The sequence below is a fragment of the Halichoerus grypus genome, chromosome 11 (assembly GCF_964656455.1).
Source record: "Halichoerus grypus chromosome 11, mHalGry1.hap1.1, whole genome shotgun sequence".
In the NCBI taxonomy this organism is placed as follows: Eukaryota; Metazoa; Chordata; class Mammalia; order Carnivora; family Phocidae; genus Halichoerus; species Halichoerus grypus.
The window spans coordinates 1,840,432-1,863,495 of NC_135722.1; the positions used below are offsets into that span (position 1 = coordinate 1,840,432).

Here is a 23,064-nt window from a genome sequence, read left to right on the forward strand (position 1 = left end):
GCCCCCTCCAAAGTTTGTCCCTGGCATTTGTGAGGCAGATGGAGGCCCTCGACCCCTCCCCAGGCCCCACCCCACCCCTTCATGGGCAGGACAAGCTCTGTCCCAGAGTCTCGGGGGAGAAGGAGCGGTGCCCAGAGCCCTGAGCCTGGGGAGTGTCTGGGCCAGGGTGTGCCCTGCAAACCCAGGAGGGGGGGCACTTCTGAAAGAAATGGGGCTCCTTGGGCTGTGTGGGTCCAACGTGGTGTACACAGCTGACCCAGACTTAAGCCAATCATGACGGAGAGCCTCTGGCCCTGCCCCGGGCTCCGGAGAAGCTGCCCCAGGTAGGGACATGTCTGGGCTGCTGGGGAAAATTTCAGACTCAGGGCAAAGGGCAGAGAGAAGGCCAGAGGCTGTTCGGGTCCCCATGTGGCCCCCACAGGGCTCACAGCGCTCAGCCCCACCCCGGTGAGTGGCCCAGCCCGCAGAGCTCCACACTCAGGGCTGTAGGGAGCTGATGAGCTCACCGGGCCCGAGGTGCACTGAGGTGCTAACCTGCTCCTCTCCCTGGGTGGGGAAGGTGGTCCTGCTGCCCTCCCAGCCCTCTGCTTATTTCTGATGGAGTCGGGGGCGGGGGGCAACTCTCGCAGAGCTCCTTCCGGTGGCTGTCAGGAAGGAGGAGAGAGGCTGCCACCTCCTGGCCCAGGCAGAGCGACCGCTAAATGGCAAGGATCTGCTTCGGTGCCAAAGTCCCCTTACCCAGATTCCTAGGTAAACTGAGGCAGCAAGCAGCGATCAGGCAGGATAGAATGCGCAAGTGAAGAGCTGCAGGAATTAATAAAATGAAAGGGTAGGAGAGGGAGCAAGTGAATGAAGGGCCAGTGGGTGGGGGAAGGAGAAGGTGGGCAGGCGGGCAGGTGAGCCAGTGGGCAAGTGGGCAGGTGGGCAGGTGAGCAGGTGGGCAGGTGAGCAGGCGGGCAGGCAGGCAGGCAGGCAGGCAAGTGAGCAGGCGGGCAGGCAAGCAGGTGGGCAGGTGAGCAGGCGGGCAGGCGGGCAGGTGGGCAGGCAGGTAGGTGGGCAGATGGGCAGGTGGGCAGGTGAGCCAGCGGGCAGGCGGGTGGGCAGGCAGGTGGGCAGGTGGGCAGGTGAATAAGCGGGCAGGTGGGCAGGTGGGCAGGCAAGCAGGTGGGCAGGTGGGCAGGTGAATAGGCAGGCAGGTGGGCAGGCGGGCAGGTGGGCAGGCAGGCAGGTGAGCCAGTGGGCAGGTGGGCAGGCAGGCAGGTGAACAGGTGGACAGGTGGGCAGGCAGGCAGGTGGGCAGGTGAACAGGAGGGCAGGCGGGCAGGTGAACAGGTGGGCAGGTAAACAGGCGGGCAGGTGGGCAGGTGAACAGGTGGACAGGTGGGCAGGCAGGCAGGTGGGCAGGTGAACAGGTGGGCAGGTGAACAGGCGGGCAAGTAAACAGGCGGGAAGGTGGGCAGGTGGACAGGTGGACAGGTGGGCAGGCGGGCAGGTGAACAGGAGGGCAGGTGGGCAGGTGAACAAGTGGACAGGTGGGCAGGCGGGCAGGCGGGCAGGTGGGCAGGCAGGCAGGCGGGCAGGCCAGTACTTGACGTCCCTGAATGAGTGGACAGGCAGAGCCAGCTCCTACGTGCCTGCTCCCCTCTGTGCTGTGAGCCTGGGGTGCTGGACAAAACCATGTTTTTAAATAAAATATATTGTAGGACAGTTTTAGATTTACAGAAACGTTGCAAAGGTAGTACGGGGAGTTCACATGTACCGTACCTACACCCAGCTTCACCTCATACCGACATCTGACATGGGTATGGGACACGTCACAACGAACCAATGGCTATTGACCCATTATTGTCCACTGAAGTCCGCACTCTATTCCGAGTGTCTCAGTTTTTCCCTAATAGCCTGTTTCTGTCCCAGGTTCCCATCCAGGGCACCCCGGGACATTGAGTCCTCATGTCTGTGACAGCTTGTGATGACCTGGACAGTTCCGAGGCAGACAGGTCAGGCATGCCGTGGGACGCCCCTCAGTTGAGGTTTGTCTGGTGTGTGTGCGTCACGGTCAGACTGGGCTGTGGGTTTGGGAGGAGGACCCCAGGGTGAAGCGCCCTCCCACCCCATCGCGTCCGGGCCCGTGCTCCCCACCTGACTCATCCCCGTGACGCTGGCCTTGCTCACTTGGCGGGGTGCGCGTCAGGTGCAGCCTTCCATCCCGTGGTCTCAGGAAGGAAGTCGCTGTGACAGTCACACCCAAGGGGCGGGGTTTGGGCTTCTCCCCCAATGGGGGCGCATCCGTGCACAGTGTCTGGGATTCTCCCGGCCGGTAGGTGTCCTGGCTCCGCCACCCTTTCCTCTACTCCATCGGCTACGTGCCCAGCGTGGGTCCCCGGGTGTCTGTGGGATAAGGTGGGCTACCGTCCTGCATCGCCGAGCGGGCTCCCTGTGGTCCCCGCCGTGGCCACGGGGAGCACTCTCGGTGAGCTCCTGTGACAGTTTCCAGTGAACCAATCCTTTATTAGATGAGGTCGGAGAGAGGAAGGAGAAAGGAGTTCCCTGGCCAGCAAATAACATATTACACACATGTGCCCACGCGTGCAAGCACACCCACACACGTGCCCTCGGACACCTGGAAGCTCAGCATCTTCCGTGGAAAAGAAAATGGGAGGCAGCCCAGGCTGGCAGCCCAGGCTGGCTCGTGGTGGGGCCTGACCCTCAGGTCCAAGGCGGGCAGGCAGGGGCGTGTCCCCCTGAGCCAGCCCCTCGGGGATGGGCCTGCTGCTTTAGGTCCCCCCGTGGCTCCCATGGGTCAGCGCGGCCCTCAGGAGCGGGTGGCCAGCCCAGGTGCCCAGATAAGATGGGCACGTGGCTGAAGGCCAGGTAGCCAGGCAGAGCCGGCGGCTTCCCCCCCAGATGCCGCTTCCTTTCCCGGGGGGGGGTGCTGGAGCGGGAGGCTGTGGTTCAGCCGAGGGGGTGGGGGTTCACCGGGGTAAACGTGCTATGGGGAAAGGGGGCCGTGGTCGGAGGCCTGGTCTTTAGAGGGGCTGGGCTTTGTCTCCTGCCCACGAGGGATGCGGCGCCGCTCTGGGGAGACACGCAAGGCCACCCATGCACAGTGCGCGGGGCGTGCTCGGCGGGGGCAGGGCAAGAACCCAGGCCCGGCTCGGCTCTGGCTCAGCAAGGCTCCCTCCAAACTCAGTGCGGAGGCGCCCGGGGGGCTGGCAGTGGGCAGGGTCACCTCATTGCATCCCAACAGGCTGCCAGGCTCTGTCTTTCTCACCAAAGTTGGAGAAAAGCAACAGGCGCATGCAGCAGACCCTGACGAGAGGCTCATCTCCATGGACAGAGGGTCAGGCTGGCCAGCCCGCATGGCCCACTCCCTGACATACCCGGGGTCCCCCACTTTCACTCTTGCTGCCCCTTGGGTCACACCTGGGCTCCACCTGGAACGGTCCACAGGCACTTGCCATTGGAGACCCCCTCGTGCCCCTGCAGACCCAGGGTGGGGCCTCCTGGGACCAGGGTGGGCGGTCTGGGGGCACCGGGTTGACAAGGGGTCCCGGCTGCCCTGGCGCCCTCCAGACAGCTCTGCTCCGAATTACCTTTCCAAAATGTTGTCGTCACAGAATGCTTCGGTTGGTGTTTCCTAAGGTGATGCTCCAACAGTGATGCTCAGATGCGATCCTGTCTCCCAAACTCCTGCAAGGATCAAGCCTTGGGCAGGATTCTGCTTGCATACTCCCAGGACAAGAAGCTCACCCCCTACCCGGGCACCTTCGCCTCTACTCACCACCTCCTCCCACCTCCTCCCAGGATGTGCTCTGTGGCAGACCAAGAACAAGGCCGCACCCTTTGGGGAGAAGGCTCATACCCTCAGAGGTCCTGGAGCCTTGGGCCAGGGCTGGGAAGGCAGGGGTGGCAGGAACTGACCTCGCTGCCCCTCCACTGCCTTCCTGCCCATCTTCCGTGTCTTTGGGAGCAGACAGAGGATCAGTTCTCTGGGTGTGTTGACAAATAGAGAGCAGCCTACCTCCTGGGCAGGCAGCTGTGGTCTGAGGCCCCCACCCAGCTGGAAACCACAGTGGGTGGGGAAGGGCGGGGAGAGGAGGGGAGGAGAGCAGAGGAGGGGAGAAGAGAGCAGAGGAGAAGGGAGAAGAGATGGCCACCATGCGGCCCTGGAGCCGGGTCAGGGTGGCCAAATGCCAGATGCTGGTCACCAGCTTCTTTGTCTTGGTAACAGGCTGGTCGGGTGGGAGGGGTGTGTGTGGGGGGTGGGGGCCGTGTCAGCAGACCTCTAGCACTGTGGTCCCCACACACACCCAGCCCTGCTGTCCCCATCCTGCCCCCGGGACATGCACCTGGGGGCCCTGGTGGTGGACCCCTGGCAAGTGGCTGTTTGCGCAGGATGCCCTGTGGGCCCCGCCAGGCAGCGTGGGACCTGGGTGGCTGGTGAACTGGTGTCAGAGGGGGGCAGGGGGAGGGGGCCGCTAGGGGCTGTGCAGACAGAGTGATGCAAGGTTCTGTGTCCTGGGAGAAGCTGCACAATGAATGTGTGTGCAGTGGGGGGAGAGCGGGGTGTGTGTGTGTGTGTGTGTGTGTGTGTGTGTATTTGTCAGTGTATCTGTGTGCGTGTGTGCCGGGGTGTCTGGGACAAAGGCCTCCCTGAGACCACCCTACAGAAGCACCCAGAAGTCCCAAAGCTGAGCCTGTCTCAAGTGAGACCATGAAGCTAGAGGGAGGTTGGTCAAGGGACCCAGGAGACCCAGACCCTGCGCTCCGGGCCTCGTCGTGTGTCCAGCCCTGCCCCCACACTGTGGTCCGCCCCACCCCCAGCTCCTGGGCCTGTCTGTGGCCACATTGGCGGCTCTCACCTACTTCGGGGCCCACTTTGCTGTCATCGGCCATGCATCCTCAGACAGGACCCCCTATGAGGCCATGCACCGCTGGGGTAAGTGAGGTCAGGTGGCTCCTGTCGGGGAAGGGACTTCAGGTGCAAAGGCAGTTGGGGAGGTTCCCCAAGCTGGGCGGGTGGGGGCCTCCTAGTGGAGCCGGGCTAGGTCAGGCAGTGGATGTGGGCAGAGAGGGCCACCCTGGGGTCCTTCTGCACCGGGCAGAGCCAAGGGTCTGGGCCCCAGCCTGTGCCTTCATCTCCTGTCCTGGGAGCCTGGGGGCAGGTGGCATCCAGATGCCCTCAGTGTCCTGGGGGGGTTGCTCCGAAACAAATGGGCCTGAACCTCGATGCATTCTGGGGGCTGGGTCTCAGGCAAGAGCACAGCCAAGGAGGGCAGCCATGGGGGAAACTGAGGCCCAGAGAGACAGGCTGTGGTCTCAGCCTCAGGCCTCCTGGCCCTGAGGCCCCGGGTTTTTACCCCGAAGCCTGAATCCTGGAGCAGGAAGCCTGGGTCTTGGGCCTGGCCTGATAAGAACGAGCACCCCGCACTTGCCTGGTGGCTTCTGAGATATCCCCCAGCGGACAGGAAGCAGAAGTGGGGGGCAGGGCCTCTGGCCTCCTCCTTCCCTCCTGCCTTCTCAGCATTGGGAGGAGAAGGAGTGGGTGGTGGGTGGTACATCCTGGCCTGAGCGGGGCTCCTGGTCTCTTCAGAGCTCCCAGAAGCCTACTGCCTGAGTGTACCCTTGGGTCGCATTGCAGATGCTGGCCCTGTGCACTGGGGACCCCGTGTCTGGGGCATGCCTAACCCTTCTGCTCTCTGTCCCCACCCAGCCTTCTACGTCGGCATCAGCCTGGCCGGGCTCCTAACCCTGGGCGCCGTCCTGGGCGCTGCAGCCACAGTGAAGGAGGCTGGGGGCCTCATGGCTGGGGTGAGTTGTCCCTGCCCCCAGTCCCCCGGCCCCTGGGATGGGCTCAGGAGCGCGCAGGGTGGGGAGAGCCCAGGGAGCCTGCCTCTGCCCACAGAGTCCCGGCAGAAACAGAGGCCCAAAGGATGTGCACCAGCCAGGACGCCCGTCCACCTGGGCCAACCAGGACCCCTCCGCCAGGCCCTGCTTCACCCCATCATCCACGGGGGCGAGAAAGGCAGCGCCGGTCCTCCCAGGCCTGGTGGCCATTGCCAAAGGCCCAGGGAGCATCTGGTTCTCTTACACCAGAGGCTCTGGGAACCGGCTTCCATTTCCTGTTACTGGGGCCAGGGGAGGCGGGGAAAGCCCCTCCACTGGCCAGGTCACCCGTAGGTCTGGGCTTGTGCTGTGCCCCAAGGGGGCCTGAGCTGCATTGCTCCTTTTCAGCTGTGGAGAGGCTCTGCCTCACCCCACAAGGGACAGTGCCCCCTTGTTGCCCCCATTCCTGCTCGTCCCCTTGGGTCCATCCTCGTCCCCACTGGCCTGTCCCGCTGCTCCACCTGCCAGCCCCGCCCCCCCCAAGGCCTGTCTGTCCTGGGCACAAGCTTTCCTCTCCTACCGGAACCTGGGCTCCCTGGTGCCCTGGGCTCGTGCACTTGCACCCCCGTCTCCCCCTGGCACCTGCCCTCCCTGCCTGGGGTCTTCCGGGACTCCCTGCAGGCTCGGGACAGAGTCCTGCTGATGGAGGTAGGCCAGGTCCAAGGACCCAGAGGGGGTCCCGCGGGACCTGCCAGGAGGGCCCTCGGCTTCACACAGGGTAGAAAGTGAACAGAGTTTACTGAATAGCATGAGTGAGGGACAGAGAGTCCCAGACAGAGTGTCCGGGAGACTCGGAAAGAACAGGAGAGGGAGTCTCTCTGCCTCTTGGGGTTGGGGGTTTACATTGGAAAGGGGTCCAGGGTACGTATTCCTTTAGGAAGCCAGGGAAGGGTCTGATCGAAGGCAAGCGACAGGTGGACGTTAGGAGTTATTCCACGAATCACAGATGGTAGTGGGCATTGACCCCAGCGTCCGCCCAGGTTTGTTCGACGCTAACAATCCCGGACCTGCTCGGGATTCGGATCTTCCTAGATGTTATCAGGTGTCTGGGGGCCCAGGACGACAGTCGAGAGCGACTAAGGTTCCTGCCTCCCCCTGGGAGTGGGAGCGTAGCTTCCTTGGTTTGCAGGGGGATCCAGAGAGCTCAAGTCACTGGGGCAGAGCAGAGAGGGGGCCTTTCTAAAGCAGAGTCCCTTCAGCCTCCCGAACTCACCATCTCCCTGCAGGTCCACGGGTCCCCCTGGCCTCCCTCGGCCCCTTCCAGCCGCCAGACCCCCACTCTCCCGCCTCCGGCCCTCTGCTCCTGCTGACTCCACCTCACCCTGTGAGGGGTTCACGGGGCAGCGAGCGCCGGAGCCAAGCCCCTGGGCTCACGGAGGGCAGCCTTCTGGGCCCCCAGGACTGGCAGGTTCTCGGTCCAGCCTGTGTCAGCAAATGTCTGGTTTGTAAACATCTGCAGGAGTGGGGACACAGTCATCTCCTGAAGCTGCGGCCCGGGCGGCCAGCCTGGGGTGGGCTCGGGGAGCAGCGTGGGACCAGGCAGTCCAGCCCTAACCGGGACCCCGCTGGCTGGTGGGCCGGGAAGTGTGGGCGCGAGCGGGCACGAAGACTCTGGCCGGTGCGGTCTGCTGGTGGCCGGGAGTCAGGGAGGGAGGGGAGGCCCAGTGGGAGCTGACAGGGCAGGTGGACTATCCCCCGAGAGCAGAGCCCTAAGGCTTGGGGCCTGCCAGAGGCGCGCAGGGCTGGAGGACAAGGCTGCCGCAGGGCCAGCCCAGGCCTGGAGAGGCCGGGCGGGGGCGGCAGCCTGGCCACCAGGGGACGCCATGGTGCTGGGCCAAAGCCCTAAGCTCTAGGAGGCGGAAGGTGCTCCCCTCCCCGGGTTCCTGCGCTCCGCCCCCCAGCTCCCACCTGCTCTTCCCGGCCCAGATGCTCAAGGCTGCCCGCTGCCCTGGTCCGTGGGCCAGGCTGGGGAGCACCGGGGGTCTCGCGTCTGCATCCCCAGCCTGCTGCACCCAGACCCTTCCCTGGGCCCAGCCCCCCGGCCCCGAGGGGCCCGGGCGAGGGTTCCCCGCATGCCCGTGGTGTCTGGCACGGCTGTGTGTCTGGACACACATAGCAGCACAGACGAGGGACGATCAAGCAGGGAGACCCTTCCCAATGTGCCGGCGCCTGGCCGCTGTCCCCGCCCCGCCCCTGCCTGCCCCACCCCCTCGGGCCTCGCCCCACACAGGCCTCTGGAGCAGGAAATGAACCAGCTCGCCAGGCAGCTAGAGCAGGGCTGGCAGGGGCAGCTGGTTTATTTATGTATTTTATTTACAAGGACCAAGAAAATGCAGAGCCGGGCCCAGCTGCCCCCAGCAGGCCTGCACCATGCAGGCCCTGGGGACGCGGAGTGGGCCTCGCCCAAGGCCCCATCTGCAGGCGGGCGGGTGGAGGTAGGGAGGGCACTCGCTCTCTCCGGAGGAATGAAATGATTTCTGGAAAATGCTGGTCCCCTGAGCTGGCTCAGGGCCTCCAGCCTGGAGGCAGTGTTGAGCGATGGTTTCCAGATGGAGAAGGAGGCCCTCAGCCAGCCAGGAGGAGGAGGAGGGGGAAGAGGGAGGAAGAGGAGGGAGGAGGAAGGACAGGGAGGAAGGGAGGAGGAGGGGGAGGAAGGAACCCATGTCCTGGAGACTGAGGCCCTGCAGGCCCCTGGGCGGGCAGGAGGGAGCAGGAGAACGCAGGGGCTGCCCGTCCCCGAGCGGACCCGGAGGCCGCTGTGCCCGCACCAAGACTGGGCGCTGGTGGGGGTGGCCCGCTCGTTCCCAGCACCTGGTGGGACCGGGTCTTGGTGCCAGCCCCGCCCACAGCCCCTGTCCGTGTGTCTGTCTGTGTCTGCAGGCATCTCTCCATTCCACTGGTCATCGATTCTCCTGGGTGTCACTCTACCCGGCTCCAGCCTGCGCCGGGCTGTGGACGGGCCAGGGAGGGGTGCTGTGTCAGCCCAGCCAGGGACGCATGGCCCGGGGCAGCGGTGCTCCCACAAAGCCGGTGCAGAGGGGAGGAGGTGATGCGGACACATCAGCCCTCCGGACACCGAGGCTGTGTGGCCAGCAGCCCGATGAGCTGCCCAGAGCTCTAGGAGGAGACGTGGCGGGAGACCCAGTCTGAGGGTCCCCGGCATGCAGGTGGCAGGCTGACCTCTGGGTGGGAATGATGTCCCCAAGGCAGCATATAGGCTGGGGATCCTAGTCTGGGGTGACCCTCTGAAACTGCCCACAAAAGAGTCCTGGGGCCTGTGAAGTGCATTTCTCAGGGGCGGGGTCTGTAAGATTCCCGGCTTCTGCAAGCGGGGGCTCAACAGCTCCAATCCCCCAACCGACAGAGAGAAGGGCATTGTGGGGGTGCTGGTGATGGAAAGACATTCCCCCCAGAGAACTCCCATCTCCAATATTGGGGTCCCAGGGGGGTAAGTCAGGGTACTGCACAGGGTCTGAAGACGGGGGGGGTGCTTCCCTGCCAGGCTCACCCTACCTCGGGGTGCCCCACCAGCTGTCTCTGCTGGGAACCTGCAGGGAGCCCCCCTGGCCAGGGCAGCGGGCAGCCCCAGAGCCACGCTGCACCCGCCTGGACCCTCCTGAAAAGGGGAAGTTTCTTCTCCCAGGGCCCATCCCCGGAAGCAGCCCCACTGGGCGGGGGCTTCCATCATCCTGGGGACTCCCTCCCTCCCTGGGGGAGGGGACATGGCTCTGCCATCAACGTGCCCTCATGAGCCAGGATGGGAATGGGGAGAGAGTTCCCAAAAGGGCCAGAAGGGGTGGGAAGAGTGTGCCCCCCGCAGCCCATGGTGGGTCTCCCCCTCGGGGGGCAGCAGCCCGCGGGGAAGGCCCAGGCCTGCCGGTGGCCTGCAGGTGGCCCGCTGGGCTGCACACCGTGACCCGTGCCTCCTCTGTCCTAGGGCTTCCTGTGCTTTGCCCTCGTGTTCAGCGCCCTGGTGCAGGTGGCCTTCTGGAGATTCCACAACCCCACCCAGGTGAGCGCCCGGCCCCACCCCCATCACACCGCGGAGGGGTACCTGAGCTGGGAAAGTCGCCCCTCCACCGGGGAGAGACCATTCTGGGGGGACATCCTCTGCCTGAAGGGGGGGCACAGGGCACTGAGGGCCAGACCTCTCTGGGGCTGGTGCAGGAGCTCCCAGGGAAGCGAGAGCAGGTGTGGGCCTCCGACCCCCCACCCCCAGGCCCCTCAGCCCTGCCCTCTGCTGGGCCCTGAGAGGGGCTGGGAGTTGGAAAGGGGATGAAGAGCAGGGAGAGGGGGGTCCCGGCCGACCTGAGGGATTGCTTAGAGGGGTCAGTGCTCCGGAAACTGCCCAGAAGGGACTGCGCTCCCGAGTGGGCCCTGCCAGTGTCCAGGCCCCAGGAGGACATCCTCCCTTCAGTCCTGGAGCAGGGGCGGCCCAGCGGGAGGGGGGTGCTGGCTATTGTCCTGGTCCCACCCCCATTGTGGGCTCTTCCCAGGGCTCCTGCGTTGGTGGTGACTGGGGTGGTGATGCCCACGGTCATGGTGGGGATGGACCCCCCGCAGGAGGTGAAGCCTGCCTTCCTTCCTTCCTTCCTTCATCTGTCCATCCATCCTTCCATCCACTCAGCTGATGGTTTCTGGGTGTTGGCTGGCTCAGCTGGGTGTCGATGGATGTGAGAGGGCCCTTGTCCCATTTTGGGGGGTCGGGGGAAGCCCCAGCTCTGGGCTAACTCAGTCACGAGGGCCACGGCCCCCAGAGCACATACGTGAGTCGAGCTCGAAGCCTGCAGGCCTGGGTGCTGACCCAGGGGAGCAGGGCAGGGCCACAGCTTGGGGGGAGCCCCTGGGGCACAGGAGCCAGGACAGCATGTCCCTCCAGAAATTCTGTCTGGATTCGGGGCCCTGAGATGAAGCCGAGAGCCAGCCTGGGGGATGGGGCTGGCCAGTGCATGTGTGGGGCCGGCCCCCTGCCAGACCAGGGCTGGGGGTCAAGGCCAGGCCCCCTGTCTGGGCAGAGCACCCAAGAGGCTCGGAGAGAGGGGCCCCGGCAGGATGGTGAGTAGGGGCGAGCTGCTAGCCCAGCTGCTCCCTGGTGGAGGCCAAAGGGACAAGGGATGGGCCTTCCCGCAGCCCCCAGCCGTGGACAAGATCCCTTGAGAGCCCAGACCCAGGCGAGCCCCCCGGGGTGGCTGGGAAGCCAAGGGGCCAGCCGGAGGGGCCGCAGAGAGGGGCAGGAGAGCTGTCTTGCGTAGGCCCTGTCTGCCCTGAGTTTCCGTGATCCCCAGCAGCCCCTCCTCTCAATGGGCCTCAGTTTCTCCATGCGCTCCACAAGGACCAGCCCAGGGACACCGAGGCCAGTCTGCCTGAAACATACTCAGCTTCTGGCAAAACACTGTGTGAGCAGCACGGGACAGGCGTCATTTCTTGCCTGTGTGTCTCAGCCCCCAGTGGCCCCAGCCTCTCTGTCCTCCCCCCCACCCCCCGCCCCCGATGGTCATGCAGGAGCAGAGCCTCACAGGGGGCAGCTGGCTCAGGACACTGGGCCAGGTTCCTACTGTGTGCTTTTAGCTCTGTGATTACCCTCTCTGGTCCTGGCTTCCCGTGCTCCAGAAGTGGGCTCCGCTTCTCCCTCTCCGTGCTCCTTGGCCATGAGGCCGGGTCACCAGGCCGAGCGTGGCGGCCATGCCCTTGTCCTGCAGAGGAAGTACTCAGCCCTGGGGGGTGGGGAGCCAGGTCACGCTGGCAGAACCAGGCAGGAGGACCCAGGGGGATCCAGCCCACTCTCCAGGGCCCTGAGTCAATGCCTCTTTTCCCTTCCCTGCCCAAGGATTTCCCCCAGACTGCCCACCGCCACCCTGGCATCATGTGGGGTCCCCTCCCCCTTTCGTGACATTTCCTCTGGCTGCGAGGCTCTCGGAGGGGATTGGTGCCCCCACAGGGTGACCTGGGCCCTTGGTGGGCTGGCCAGCAGGCTTGCCCAAGGAGAGCCAGGCGGGCAGGCATTTCAGGCTCATCTTTCCATCCACTGATCCAGCCCCTTGCTGGTCTGGGTTACAGCGTGGGTGGGCCCGGTCAGGACAGCTGCCAGGGTGCCCTGGGGCCCCCTGCGGCTCTCCTGGGACGGCTACAGCCCGTCCTCTCTTCTCTGACGCACTGTGTTTATAGCTGGAGCCCTGGATCCTGGGCTCTGCAGGGGAGGGGCCGTGCAGGGGCTGCAGGCCACGGGCGGGCCAGCTGGGGATCCTGCTCTGAGAAGGGGAGGGGATGGAAGCCAGACAGCTCCCAGCTGGGCCTCTTCTGTCCCAACCCCCCCCCACCACCATCCCCCACGAAACCCTCCTGATCTGGTCCAGGCTCTGACTGGCCCTTGGGGGTTGGTTCTCGGGGCTTTGCCTGACCTCTGATGGGGGCTGGGCCTCCTCCCAGGCCCGAGGCCTGGGGGGCCCCATCCGCCTCCCAGTGCGGTCTGTGTGCGTGTCCAGGCCCCTGCGGGCACAGAAGTGGCCTGGTCACGGGAGCTCTGCCTCAGCCTGGGCTCAGCCTCCCCACCCGATACCCTTGGGCCACCAGCTGCCTTCCCGGCCTCAGTTTCCACCCCGGTGGAGGGGGGCGCGGAGACCCGAGAGGGGCTGCCACGCAGCAGGAACAGGGCCAGTGAAGGGCTCGGTGGGACTATTACAGAGGTGTCTGGGCTTGCATGAGGGGGTGCCTTCCATCCTGGGCATCCCCCGGGAACCTGAGCCTCGGGACCCTCCCAGCCCAGATACGTCCCAGCTCCAGGCTCCTTCATTCTCCAGGGTCCTGCTGGCAGCCCGGTGACCAGAGAGATCCCAAAGGCCAACCGGTTCACTCCCGCTGTCCCCCTGCATCTCTCTGGACAACCCCCCAAGATATCCTGAAATATGTGGTGCCAATGGCGGCCTGGGGCAGCCCTACAGACAGGAAGCCAGAGAATGCAGTCAGAAGGGACCAGCCACGTTCTTCTGTGGCGTGGGCAGTGAGAGGGTACCCCTGCCCCTCGCGGGGTTTTCTAGCTGCCACTCTCCACCCCTGTTGCTCCAAATCCATCCTGGGGGGCACCCCTGGAGGTCTGAAGTCAGGCTTAAGGAGGGGGGACCCTGGCAGGGGACTCAGAGGTGGCAGGGGACTCAGAGGTGGCAGGGCCAGGTGGCCTCAGAGACCACCTGGTCCACCCCAGTTTTCTCCTGGGGAAACACAGATTCAGGCTCCTAGAGCACCCTCTAAACTCAGTAATGGGGGACAGATGCCCAGGCCTGTGAGAAGAGTCCAGCCTGGCCCCCACCGCCAGGCCCAGGAGTCTAGGGTGAGGGACGTGGCTTGGCAGGATCTGCGTCTTTGCCTGCAGCAGGGGCTCATGTCCCCTGCTTCTGGGGTGGTGGGGACAGACTCCAGGGCAGCACACTGTTCCTAGGCCAAGGTTACACTAGAGAGAGCTGGCCTCGGGGCACCCGGCTACTCCCGGGGCCCTAGTGGGGGGATGGAACCAGGAGGGTGGTCTGAGCTGGCCTCCTTGTCTCAGCCCCTTGCCCACCGACTCCAGGCCCACTCTACTGGGCCCCCAGCCTCCCCGGGCCCCCTCCCGGGAGGACACAGAGGCTTTGTGGTCTTGAGGCAACAGGCAGAGAGAGGGCCACTAGCCAGGCCCTGCAGCCCTGGTGGCCAGCCTGACGCCTGCCCTCCAGCCCAGGGCACTGCCCACCTCCCAGCGGGTTGGCTAGAAGCCAGCTGACCCAGTTCGGGATGGCTTGCAGTGCATGTCTCCACGGGAGGGCCAGTTAGTGCCAGGAGGGGGGGTGGGGTTGGGATGAAAGTCCCTCTGGTTCCTGTTGAGGCAGCCTCTGCGGCCCACCTACCCTGGTCCCCCAGGATGCCGGACGGAAGGCCACCCTTTCTGGGAGCGCGTGAGTGGCCGGAGCAGGCATGGGCATCGGTTTACCCGAGCCCTGGAGGGCAGCCCTGAGCAGCCACAGCTGTGTCCCAGCTGTAAGCTCGGCACAGCACAGGGTGGGAAAAGGGGCAAGGGAGTGAGTGTTAGGGGTCTCTGGGAGGGGATAGGAGGCATCAGAGGGCAAGGGAGGCGCAAAGAAGCCTGGCCTGTGCCAGGAGACTGCTGAGTCCAGAGCAGTCAAGGAAGCCTTCCTGGAGGAGGTGAGATTCCAGTTTGTCTTTGGGGGACTAATTTGGCAAGGGTGGGCATTTAGGTTTGCGGGGAGCGGTGTGAGCAAAGGCAGAAGGAGGTGCGTAGGAGGGTAGAGGCAGTGGGGTCTGGGTGATGCTGGGGTACGCAGTGGGGGCAGCACCCGGCCAGGCCCCTGGCCAATGCCTTCCTTCCCCACTATCTGCCTTGTCTGCCCAGAGCTGGCCCTGGACACCCATGCCTTCTTTGGTCAAAGGCCTTGCCTGGAGCCCAGCTGCCCGGGGTTTTTGGAACCCACCAGGTGGTTCTAGGGAGAGACCTAGACCATCAGCGGGGAGCTGAGCTCCTGGCAGGAGGCTTCTCCCAGCCTTCTCTGCCCAGGCCTGGCTGTCGGCTTTCCCTGTCCCACCACCCAGATGGACAGATGCAGCGTGGACCTTCCCTTGGCCAGGCCCTCCACACCCCGAATGACCAGCGCTGGAGGCGGGCCGCAGGGCTCGGGTCTCTGGCGCGTCGTGCAGGAACCTGGCCCCAGCACGGGACTGGGACAGTAGTGGTCATTCTTGTTGGGAGGGGGCCCCATGGTGGAAGTCTGGGGACCAGCCTCCCAGGAGACCCAGGTTCTGGCCTCAGGGGGCTCTGCCCAGTGGAAGGAGGAGGCGAGTTGTTAGGACGGCACACTCGGGCCAGGCCCACCACTGGGGAGCCACGTCTCTCGGGAGGGGGCTTCACCAGCACGGAGGTCTTCCCACGATGCTCTTGGTGCAGGTGGAGGATGCTTTGCTGGACACCTACGACCTGGTGTATGACCGGGCGGTGAGGAACTTGTCCGGAACCCCGCGGCAGCAGCTGGTGGCCATTCAGGACATGGTGAGCATGTGGGGGGGTGGCCTCCCCCTCGCCAGGCTGGCTCCGGAACATTCAGCCTCCCCAGGTGGACTGCAACCCAGAAAATGGGTGTAGGGGTGGCCTGCCCCCAGAGTCAGCTGGCCCCGGGCCAGACGCTGAGCCAGGGGTCCCAGGACACAGGCCACTGACACTCTCTCGGTAGTGGGGAGGGCGGTACAAAGACCTCTTGTCTTCTCCCTCTGACCTGGGCAGGGCTGGCTACCTAATTTGGGGGCCAAAGCAACATGGAAAGGTTTCTTGTCCAAAACTGATTAAGAACTTCAGGTTGGTGACAGCACAGCATGAAGCCAGGCCCCAGTGGCCACCGGGTCTCAGCCCGGGAGGCGGGCGCCAGCAGGTGCACCATCCGCGGGGCGGGCGGTGGCTGTGCTGACAGCTGCGGTGGACAGTTACGGGCCCTCCTTTTATGGGGAAGCCGCGGGGCCGGGAGGGCCGGGCTGCCCGGTGCCTGCCACCCCCCGCACGCGGCCCGTGGCCCTGGCCTCTTGGGGCAGCTCTGCTGGGCGCCCCTCGCCAGTGGCCTCCTTGTGCTGTCCCCCGTCCGCCCCACCTTGCAGACGCATCCCTCCATACGTTCTTGCAGTTCCTGTGCTGTGGCAAGAGCTCTCCTTTCAGCCTCCTGGGGGACGCGGAGGCCGGTCTGTGTCGGGGAGAGCAGGCAGCCAGACAGGTGAGGAGGGGAGGCCCGGACCTGCGCTCTCCCTCCCTGGCCTCCCCCGACCCCCGGCCCCCCGCTGCAGGACTCCTGGAGGCCGCAGTGAGGGCTGGACTCGGCCTCTTGCTCCCTTTGTTCTTTCATCCCCTCCGAGGCCAGGCCTGCCCTCAGAAGCCTCCAGAAGCGCACGGGGAGGCCCAAGACAGACATTGGTCTGGAGGGGGCTCCTCGGGAAGGAGCCGGAAGGACATTCCACGGAAGGGACAGGGAGGGTCAGTGGCACGCAGAGCCGGGAAGTCCCTTCTTCCCCACGGCCCAGAGAGGGGCCTGGCACCTCCTCCAGCTTCCCCACCAGCCCTCCCCTACGCAGCCGCCTTCCCGGCTCCCCTCCCCCGCTGTCCGGGAAACAAACCCACCCCTATCTCTGGGCAAGAGGCTCCCGGCTGCCTTCCAAAGAGCAGACAGGAGGATGCAAATGGCTCCTGGCCCAGAAGGGAGGGGTGGGGGCAGCGGAGGGCCCAGCATGCCTGGGAGGGGGCTGAGAGCTTGTGCCTCTCAGGGAGGGCCCTCGAGTGCCCGTCTGCAAAGCAGGCTGAGGGACGGCTCTGTGGCCTTCCAGGACGGAGGGGTCCCCACTGTAAAGGCCACAGAGGGTGGGCATGGGTGCTGGAGCTGCCCCGGGTAGGGCATGGGAGCAGCTGGGGTGGTGTCCTGGAGGGTGGTCAGGCCCCCAGGCTGCCTACCGGGAGGACATGTGGCCACACAGGGAGTAGGGGCTGATCAGGGGCTGCTTTCCCACGGGGCAGCCAGGCCAGGCTGCAGGGTTGTGGCCCCGGGCTCCTGGGACTGTTTCTGGCTGCCCCTGGAGGCCAGAGGTCCCAACCTCCAGGCCAGCCGGTCAGTCCTGTGGCCCAGGTGTGAGCAGGGGCGGGACTGCAGCCGGGGCAGAGGCCCAGGTGGCAGTAGGGAGGCTGGAGGGCCCAGCCCCTGTCCAGTAACAGGTGGACAGATGGATGCACAGACAGACGCCAAGCTAGGCTCCTGTCCCTCCCCATCCCAGCCTTCAGAAGAGCATCCCGAACATCCCACTGGGCCTGCCCCAAATGCCAGCGTCTTCCCGCAAATCAAATGCCACCATCTGAGTGGTTCAGAGATGGGACGGTCACCTCCCTTTTCCTCCAGAGAGAGCTTCTGTGGATGCCCTGCCCTGGGGAGGCACTGGGGTCAGGGATAGAGCAGGAGGCTGGGGCAGCCCAGGACCCCAGCCCCTCCACCAGCTATTTCTCTGCCCTCCCCTCGACCTGGGCCAGGGAGTGAGGGAGACCCGGCCTGCCCAGGGGAGCCAGACCCGTGACCCAGCCCAGGCAGGTCAGCGGGTGCCTAAGAAAGGCACGCGCTGGACCCTGGGGCAGCGACCTTCAGTCCCCATGGAGGCCCACTCCATCCCTCTGCTTTCCGCCTGTTTGTGATGCCTTCCCCCAGAGCTCTGGGGCAGTAGGTCGCACCACCCCAGCCCCCACTGACTTCGCATCACCCTAGCACTCGGCCCAGGTGGGCACTAGAGGTCCTCACCCTGGGCAGGGAGGGGACAGCCAGGGCGGGTGCCACGTGAGCTGCCCTCTGCTCAGGACTGCCTGGTGGGGATCAGGAGCTTCCTGAGGACGCACAGAAACATCGCCTCCACCCTGACCGGCATCGGCCTCGCCGCCATGGTACTCTCGCCCTCCCTCAGCACCCCTTCCCCAGCTGCCGCCCCTCCACCCGCGGATCCCCCACCCCAATGGAACAGCAGGGGCCTCGGGGAGCAGCAGGGCTCCCCGTGCACTGGGAGCCAGAGAGGAGGCTGCTGACCCCAGGGAGGCAGCCTGGCAGGGGACAGTACCTCACCACCTTCCCGAGACCGCTGGGAGCCCCGCAGAGCCCCGAGCCTCTAGGGCGGCCGTGCGCCCCTGCCCGGGAGCCGCAGGTGCTGATGCTGACAAGGCCTCCCTCCCAGGTGTACGCGATGCTGCTCAGCTCCTTTCTCTGGTTCGCCATTCGCTCTGGCGGCAGCCTGGACCGCAAGGGCAAATACACCCTGAGCCGGAGGTAGGCCCCGGCCTGCCCCCGCCCCCGCGCACCCCATCCCCCAAGGGGCAGAGGCCAGCAGCAGGCGGAGGTGGCCGGGTGCTCAGGCTGGCTCCCTGGCCACTGGAGGGGGGCCGCCGGAGAGTTGCACGCACTCTTACAGCCCCACAGGGAATCCCCTCCCTTCACCCCACTCCCCACCAAGACCTGACCTCATGAGTGCACCCCAGGGAGGACCCAGACCCAGACCCCCAGCCCCTGTGCCCTGGCCTCTGGGCCCCTCCCTGCCCAGGCATCCTGCCCGGCCCCCGTGCATTCTAGAACATTCTCACAATCCCCTCTGCTTCCCAGAGTGCCCGGCTGCCAGCCCCAGGAGCCCAGCTTCTTCAGACGCTCCCAAGGGAGCCCCAAGCTTCAGTCCCCGACTGAAGCAGATGTTCTCCACGGCCGCCTGGGTGCAAGTGGACCCTCGGGGGACCCTCGGCTGCTCCAGGACGACTGACACGTTTGAACCGCCCGTCCCCCCACCTGTGTGCTCACAGAGGCTCAGCCGGCTCAACCGCGAGCCTTACAAGGACAATGTGAGGTGTTTTCTGCCACATGGCGGAGGGACGGGGCAGGAGGAGGCCAGGCTGTTGGCGGAACACCGAGGGCCCCTCCTTGATGGCCGTCAGTGGGGACGGTCCTCTGTTCCCTAAGACCACATCCTTTGCATGAGAGGACTTCACCTGCAAGGCAGCGAGGGCACACCCGTCCTTCCGACCGCCCCTTCCGTCCGGCGGGTGAGCGCTCTGCTTTCAAGGGTCCCTGTGGCTGCATGAGGTCCACTGGGAACCTCCGTCTCTCGGGCAGCAATCTCACACTTCCAGGGACACTGTGCTCACAGGTGCAGGGCCCGAGGCAGGACCTGCGGTGTGAGTGAGGGAGGACACTGTAGAAATCCAGTAGCCAGGAGCTCCCCCTGGACACCCGAACCCCCTCTCTGATAAGTGCTCCTACTGTCCCTGAGGCTGTGCACCCTCTGCTAAAAATTCCAAGCCCCCAGCAGGACGAACAAAGGGGGGGTCCCCCAAAACAGAAGAACCGTTCTGGCACAGACAGCCAAAAAATTGACGATGTAACAAATACCCACCCCAGTCCTCCCCTTGTGTTTCCAATCACACGCATGCACGCACACACACACCTCCGAAAGCAAGCATGTTGGTGCGCCTAATGGAGCACCAAAAGTAGGGCACAGGGGGCAGCAGCAGACCTTGTCCCCCCGACGAGGATGCCCCGAGTCTCGTGGGTCCTGCGGTGGGGGACAGTCGGTCTCTGGCCATGCGCTCCACCCACCCCCGGTCCTGTTCTGCTCAGCTTGCCTTCTACAGCTCGCAAAATATATTTTAATGATACCAACCAGCAAAGCTGGCATCCTCTGCACAACAACGGTGGAGCAAAAGGAAAGAAAAGGGGATTTGGTGAAATTCTGTGAACCAGCAACTCGGTGGGGTGGGAGTCTCCAGATGGTTACTAAGAAATCGGAGGGAGAAAACAGACATGGGTGGGACAGGACAAAGGCCCTAATACAGCACCATCGAGGCTGGGCGGGCCGAAGGGACGGACGCCCTGCTGCTGACCCGCGGGGACACCAAGGACACCAGCGTGGAGGAAGACGAACAGCGGGAACAAAGATCACTGAGAGAAAGCAGACCCAGAAGCACCTGGGGCGATAATCAGCCGCCTGATCCAGATAAAGGTTGACAGAGGGCTGGGGTCCGGGCTCCACCCTCACTGGGGGGCAGAAGAGAAGCCCCCCAGACTCCCTGACATGGGCACTGTGGCAGCAAACCCACGGCCAAGCCTGACCCGCCGCCACTGGACCTGGAGGAGGCCACGCGCACGTCCACGGCCAAGCCTGACCCGCCGCCACTGGACCTGGAGAAGGCCACATGCACAGGTGGGCCGGGTTTTGGGAGCTGGAGCGTGTGACAGGCCTCATGAAAGCTGTCTCCTCTTTTCCCAGACCATGTTCTGGGGATGGACGTCTGCCTGGGGGTGTCCCCCACCCGGTGCCAGCAAACAGCGGGCACGCAGCCCCACGGCTCGAGCAGCGTCCATGGGGCCTGAGGCCACACGGGGTAGATGCAGGCGCCTTCTCTGGCCACAGCCCCATGTGGACCCTCAGCCGGGGTTTGCAGCAAGAGCTTATGGGCGCCTCCCGGTGACGGCCACGGGGACTGCGAGCGGGAGAAGCTCCATCTGAGGGGCATTATTACCTTGTTACCAGATGCTAACTGATGGTGGAAAAGCGCTCTCAGGGGGATGGCGGGGATGGTGGTGGCTTATACGGCCCCGTGCCGCCCAGGAGGTGCCGGGAGGCGGTGCCGCAGGGAGCCTGTCCTCCCCAGGGCAGGCTCCGGGACAGTGGGAGGAGCGGCCTGATTCTACCCGAACAGGTCTCGCCCCGCGACCAAGAGCTGCTGGGTCGCGGGCGGCAGTTCCACGGTGAACAGACAAGGCTCTGTTTGGAAGGCCCCGGCGGCGCCGATGGAGGGAGCCGGCAGCCCGTCAGCTCTGTGGGCCGCCCCGCGCACTGCTTCCCCTGCCGCGAGGGGAGAATTGAACCGTTGGGAGAAGCCCCGCGTTTGGTTTCTGAGGACTCGTGGGCAGTGGCCAGCGGCCCGGCCGTATGGTCCAGTGGGCGGGTGACGGGACTGGGCCTGCGGAAGGGTGCCGGCGCGTGGCACGGCCCGTGGGAATGACCGTGGGAACTGCAGCGGTGCGCGAGAGGACACGTCAGTGCCCGTCGCAGGGGTTCCTTCCAGGTTTGGAAGGTGACGCATCTGCAGGCGGATATCCCCGAGGGCTCCCCGGAGGAGGTCGTGGGGGCGGCAGTGCAGAGGTGGACGGAGCCCAGACACATTCCTGGGGCGCCCGCAGAGGCACCAGACGCCAAGAAGCGCGGTTCCAGCTGCCTCCGGAGAGAGACGGGCGCCGAGGGCCTGCTGGGAAGCCCGGGCACAGCTGGCTGGTGACGCTGACACCCTCCGAGGTCCCAGGGCCACGGGCGGGTCCTGGCAGGAGGGACACGGACTCTGGGCTGTGCTGACCGGCGGTGGACACAGGTGCTCAGGGTGCTTCTGGAGCAGGGCACAACGCCCCGATCTGGGGGACAGACCGTCCTTTCTTCAGCCCAGGAGACTCGGTCCACAGCCCCTGGCGTCCGAGAGCCCTCCCCTCAGGACTCTTGCGATGGAGAAGGAACGGGCAGCGAAAGCAGCGTCTGTGCAAAGCACGAGGGCCTTCACGCACGTGGGCTCACACTCAGCGCCACTGGGACTCACGGAGAGCCCCCACGCCCCCACCATACAGCGTGTGCTTCTGGCGGGTCTGGGGAAGGGCCGCTGCGGGGACACGGGCGTGGTGACGGTACGCCTCTGTTTCCGCCCAGATGCACCTGCCCACGAGAGCAGGGCCGCAGCCCCGGGGGCCAGAGCCGGGCGCTCCCCAAGCCAGAAACGGTAGCGAGGTTTTAAACATAGCGCCGGAGCTCCTGACGAGGTGGCCGAGCCCTCACCCCATCTGGCAGAGCGGGGTTCGTAGTGAAAGCAGCTCCATTGTCTGGTAGTCGGACGGGGGTGGACGGAGGGGAGGCGCTCCCGGTGCAGGGAGGCTTGGCAGCCAGGCCTGGGGCCCTTCCAAAGACCACAAACGGAGAGACAGGACAGTAGTAGCTGAGGGTCTGGGGACAAATAATGAACACATAACAGCGAACGTGCAGATCACATCAAGAAAGCGGGAGACAGCACTGCCTCTTGGCCCCCAACACCGGGAGCCCTCGAGGACCGGCTGTGTATGGCCGGGTGTGCTCCCACCTTCAGAGCCTGCAGACCTGGGCCGGGCGGCCAGGGAGAGGTCCTCACAGGGCACGACGACAACAGACCGGACCTAGTCTACTACTCTGCCAGTAGCCTGTGACCTTTATGATCATTTTCCTATAAAGGATCTGGTCAAAGACCAAGGGGTGGCCAGTGACATGATTAAAAATGAATATTTGGTCTTTGTTCCAGTTCGGGGCACAGAGTTCCTACAACTCTTGTCATCTCTAAAGTAGTGACAGTATCTTGGGTCTGTCCCTGGGATGACTGGTGGCTTCGGGACAGAGGCCCATCTCCGGAGAGGTCAGGCGTGCAGAGAGACCTGGGGAGGGCGGAGGACGGGAGGTCGAGTCACTCGCCCAGGTAATCACCATGCCCACCCAGGGGAACCACCAGGCAGGCTCCGAGCCGCTGGGAGCTGGTCGGTGAACAGGTGCGGGTGTCCGGAGGGGGGCACCCAGAGAGCACGTGGATGCCCCGCAGCCCTTCCCCGGCACCTCGCCGCCCACAGGCCCTCCGTGGGGCTGTTTCTGAGTTGTATCCTTTCTAATAAATAGGTAATGGCAAGGGAAACCCTTTCCTGTGCTCTGTGCGCTGCTCTGGGACATCGTGGAACCCGAGCAGGGATCACGGGGACCCCCCAATTTCCAGAACACAGCCTGGACTTGCAATTGGCGCCTCCAGTGGGGGCCGCCCTGGGGGGCTGAGCCCTTCACCTGTGGGGTCTGATGCTGGCTCTGGGCCAGCCGAGTCAGAGTCGGCTCGCAGGACCCCAGCTGGTGTCCAGAGACTCAGGAAATCTGTTGTCGCTGTTGGAAAGCAGGCTGCAGGGGCCGTTGTAATAAGGCCGCCTGGGCCACGCGCATGCACCCACATCCATCCTCAGACCGGTCGGAACCTGCCCACCGGATACTAGAGTCCCACACCCACTTCCCCTCCTGGGGAACCTGTCCTGTCCCTTCTTACCTCCTAACATTTTTCATTGCTTTTGTGTTTCGGGATCCAACTTGCCAGACTGCTGGTTTTATTTGCCTCCTCAGGAAGCTTCTGGCTGGGGACGCTCCCCACCGCACCCCTCCCCGCCACCACTTCACTGCCCTCTGCCCTCCACTGTCTCCACTGGGTGGGTTCTGCGGTGTTTCTTCCAGCTTCTGCAGCTGGAGGCTCAGCTCCCGGACCTCAGTCCCGGGTGAGCGCCAAGAACCCCCGCCTCTTCCCCAGCCCCTCTGCTGCAGCCCGCGAGGTCTGAAGGTCACTCTTTCAACATCGTTCGCTTCTAAGTATTTTAAATTTTCCACTGTGATTTCTTCTTGGGCCCTCTGGTTGTTTAGAGTAAATGTTTTAGGTTCTCTTGCTCTCGAGTGTGGCCCGTGTGATGCCAAGTCCTCCAGCCTAGCGGAGATGGTCTCGTCGTGGGCGTGGGGGGCCGGGCTCCGGGGCACGCAGGTGGAGGACAGCCCGTGCCAGGCCCCACGTTCTCCATCCGCAGAGTGCCCCGGCCAGCCTGGCCCAGCTCTCCTCGGGCTGCG

At 64.9% G+C, this 23,064-nt stretch overlaps 1 protein-coding gene and 1 long non-coding RNA gene across 4 annotated transcripts; one reads left to right on the forward strand and one right to left on the reverse strand.

Annotated features, from left to right (window-relative positions):
• Positions 1-1,678: 1,678 nt before the first annotated feature.
• Positions 1,679-4,067, reverse strand: LOC118520057 (uncharacterized). Of its 2 annotated transcripts, XR_013442657.1 has the most exons (3): positions 3,863-4,046; positions 3,594-3,690; positions 1,679-2,388 (listed from the first exon to the last, which is right to left on the reverse strand). It is a non-coding gene; the product is annotated as an uncharacterized LOC118520057 (long non-coding RNA). The 2 variants fall into 2 exon arrangements; XR_004909505.2 differs by having other exon boundaries at positions 3,594-4,067.
• Positions 4,068-4,122: 55 nt separating this feature from the next.
• On the forward strand, positions 4,123-22,108 carry TSPAN32 (tetraspanin 32). Of its 2 annotated transcripts, XM_036067806.2 has the most exons (9): positions 4,123-4,224; positions 4,825-4,939; positions 5,714-5,811; positions 9,824-9,898; positions 14,813-14,914; positions 15,537-15,623; positions 17,237-17,320; positions 17,605-17,696; positions 18,027-22,108. In XM_036067806.2, the coding sequence occupies exons 1-9, from the start codon at positions 4,150-4,152 to the stop codon at positions 18,175-18,177; spliced, it is 879 nt and encodes a 292-aa protein (XP_035923699.1). In that variant the 5' UTR covers positions 4,123-4,149; the 3' UTR covers positions 18,178-22,108. The 2 variants fall into 2 exon arrangements, with proteins under 2 accessions (XP_035923699.1, XP_077913739.1); XM_078057613.1 differs by lacking the exon at positions 17,237-17,320.
• The last annotated feature ends 956 nt before the right edge of the window (positions 22,109-23,064 follow it).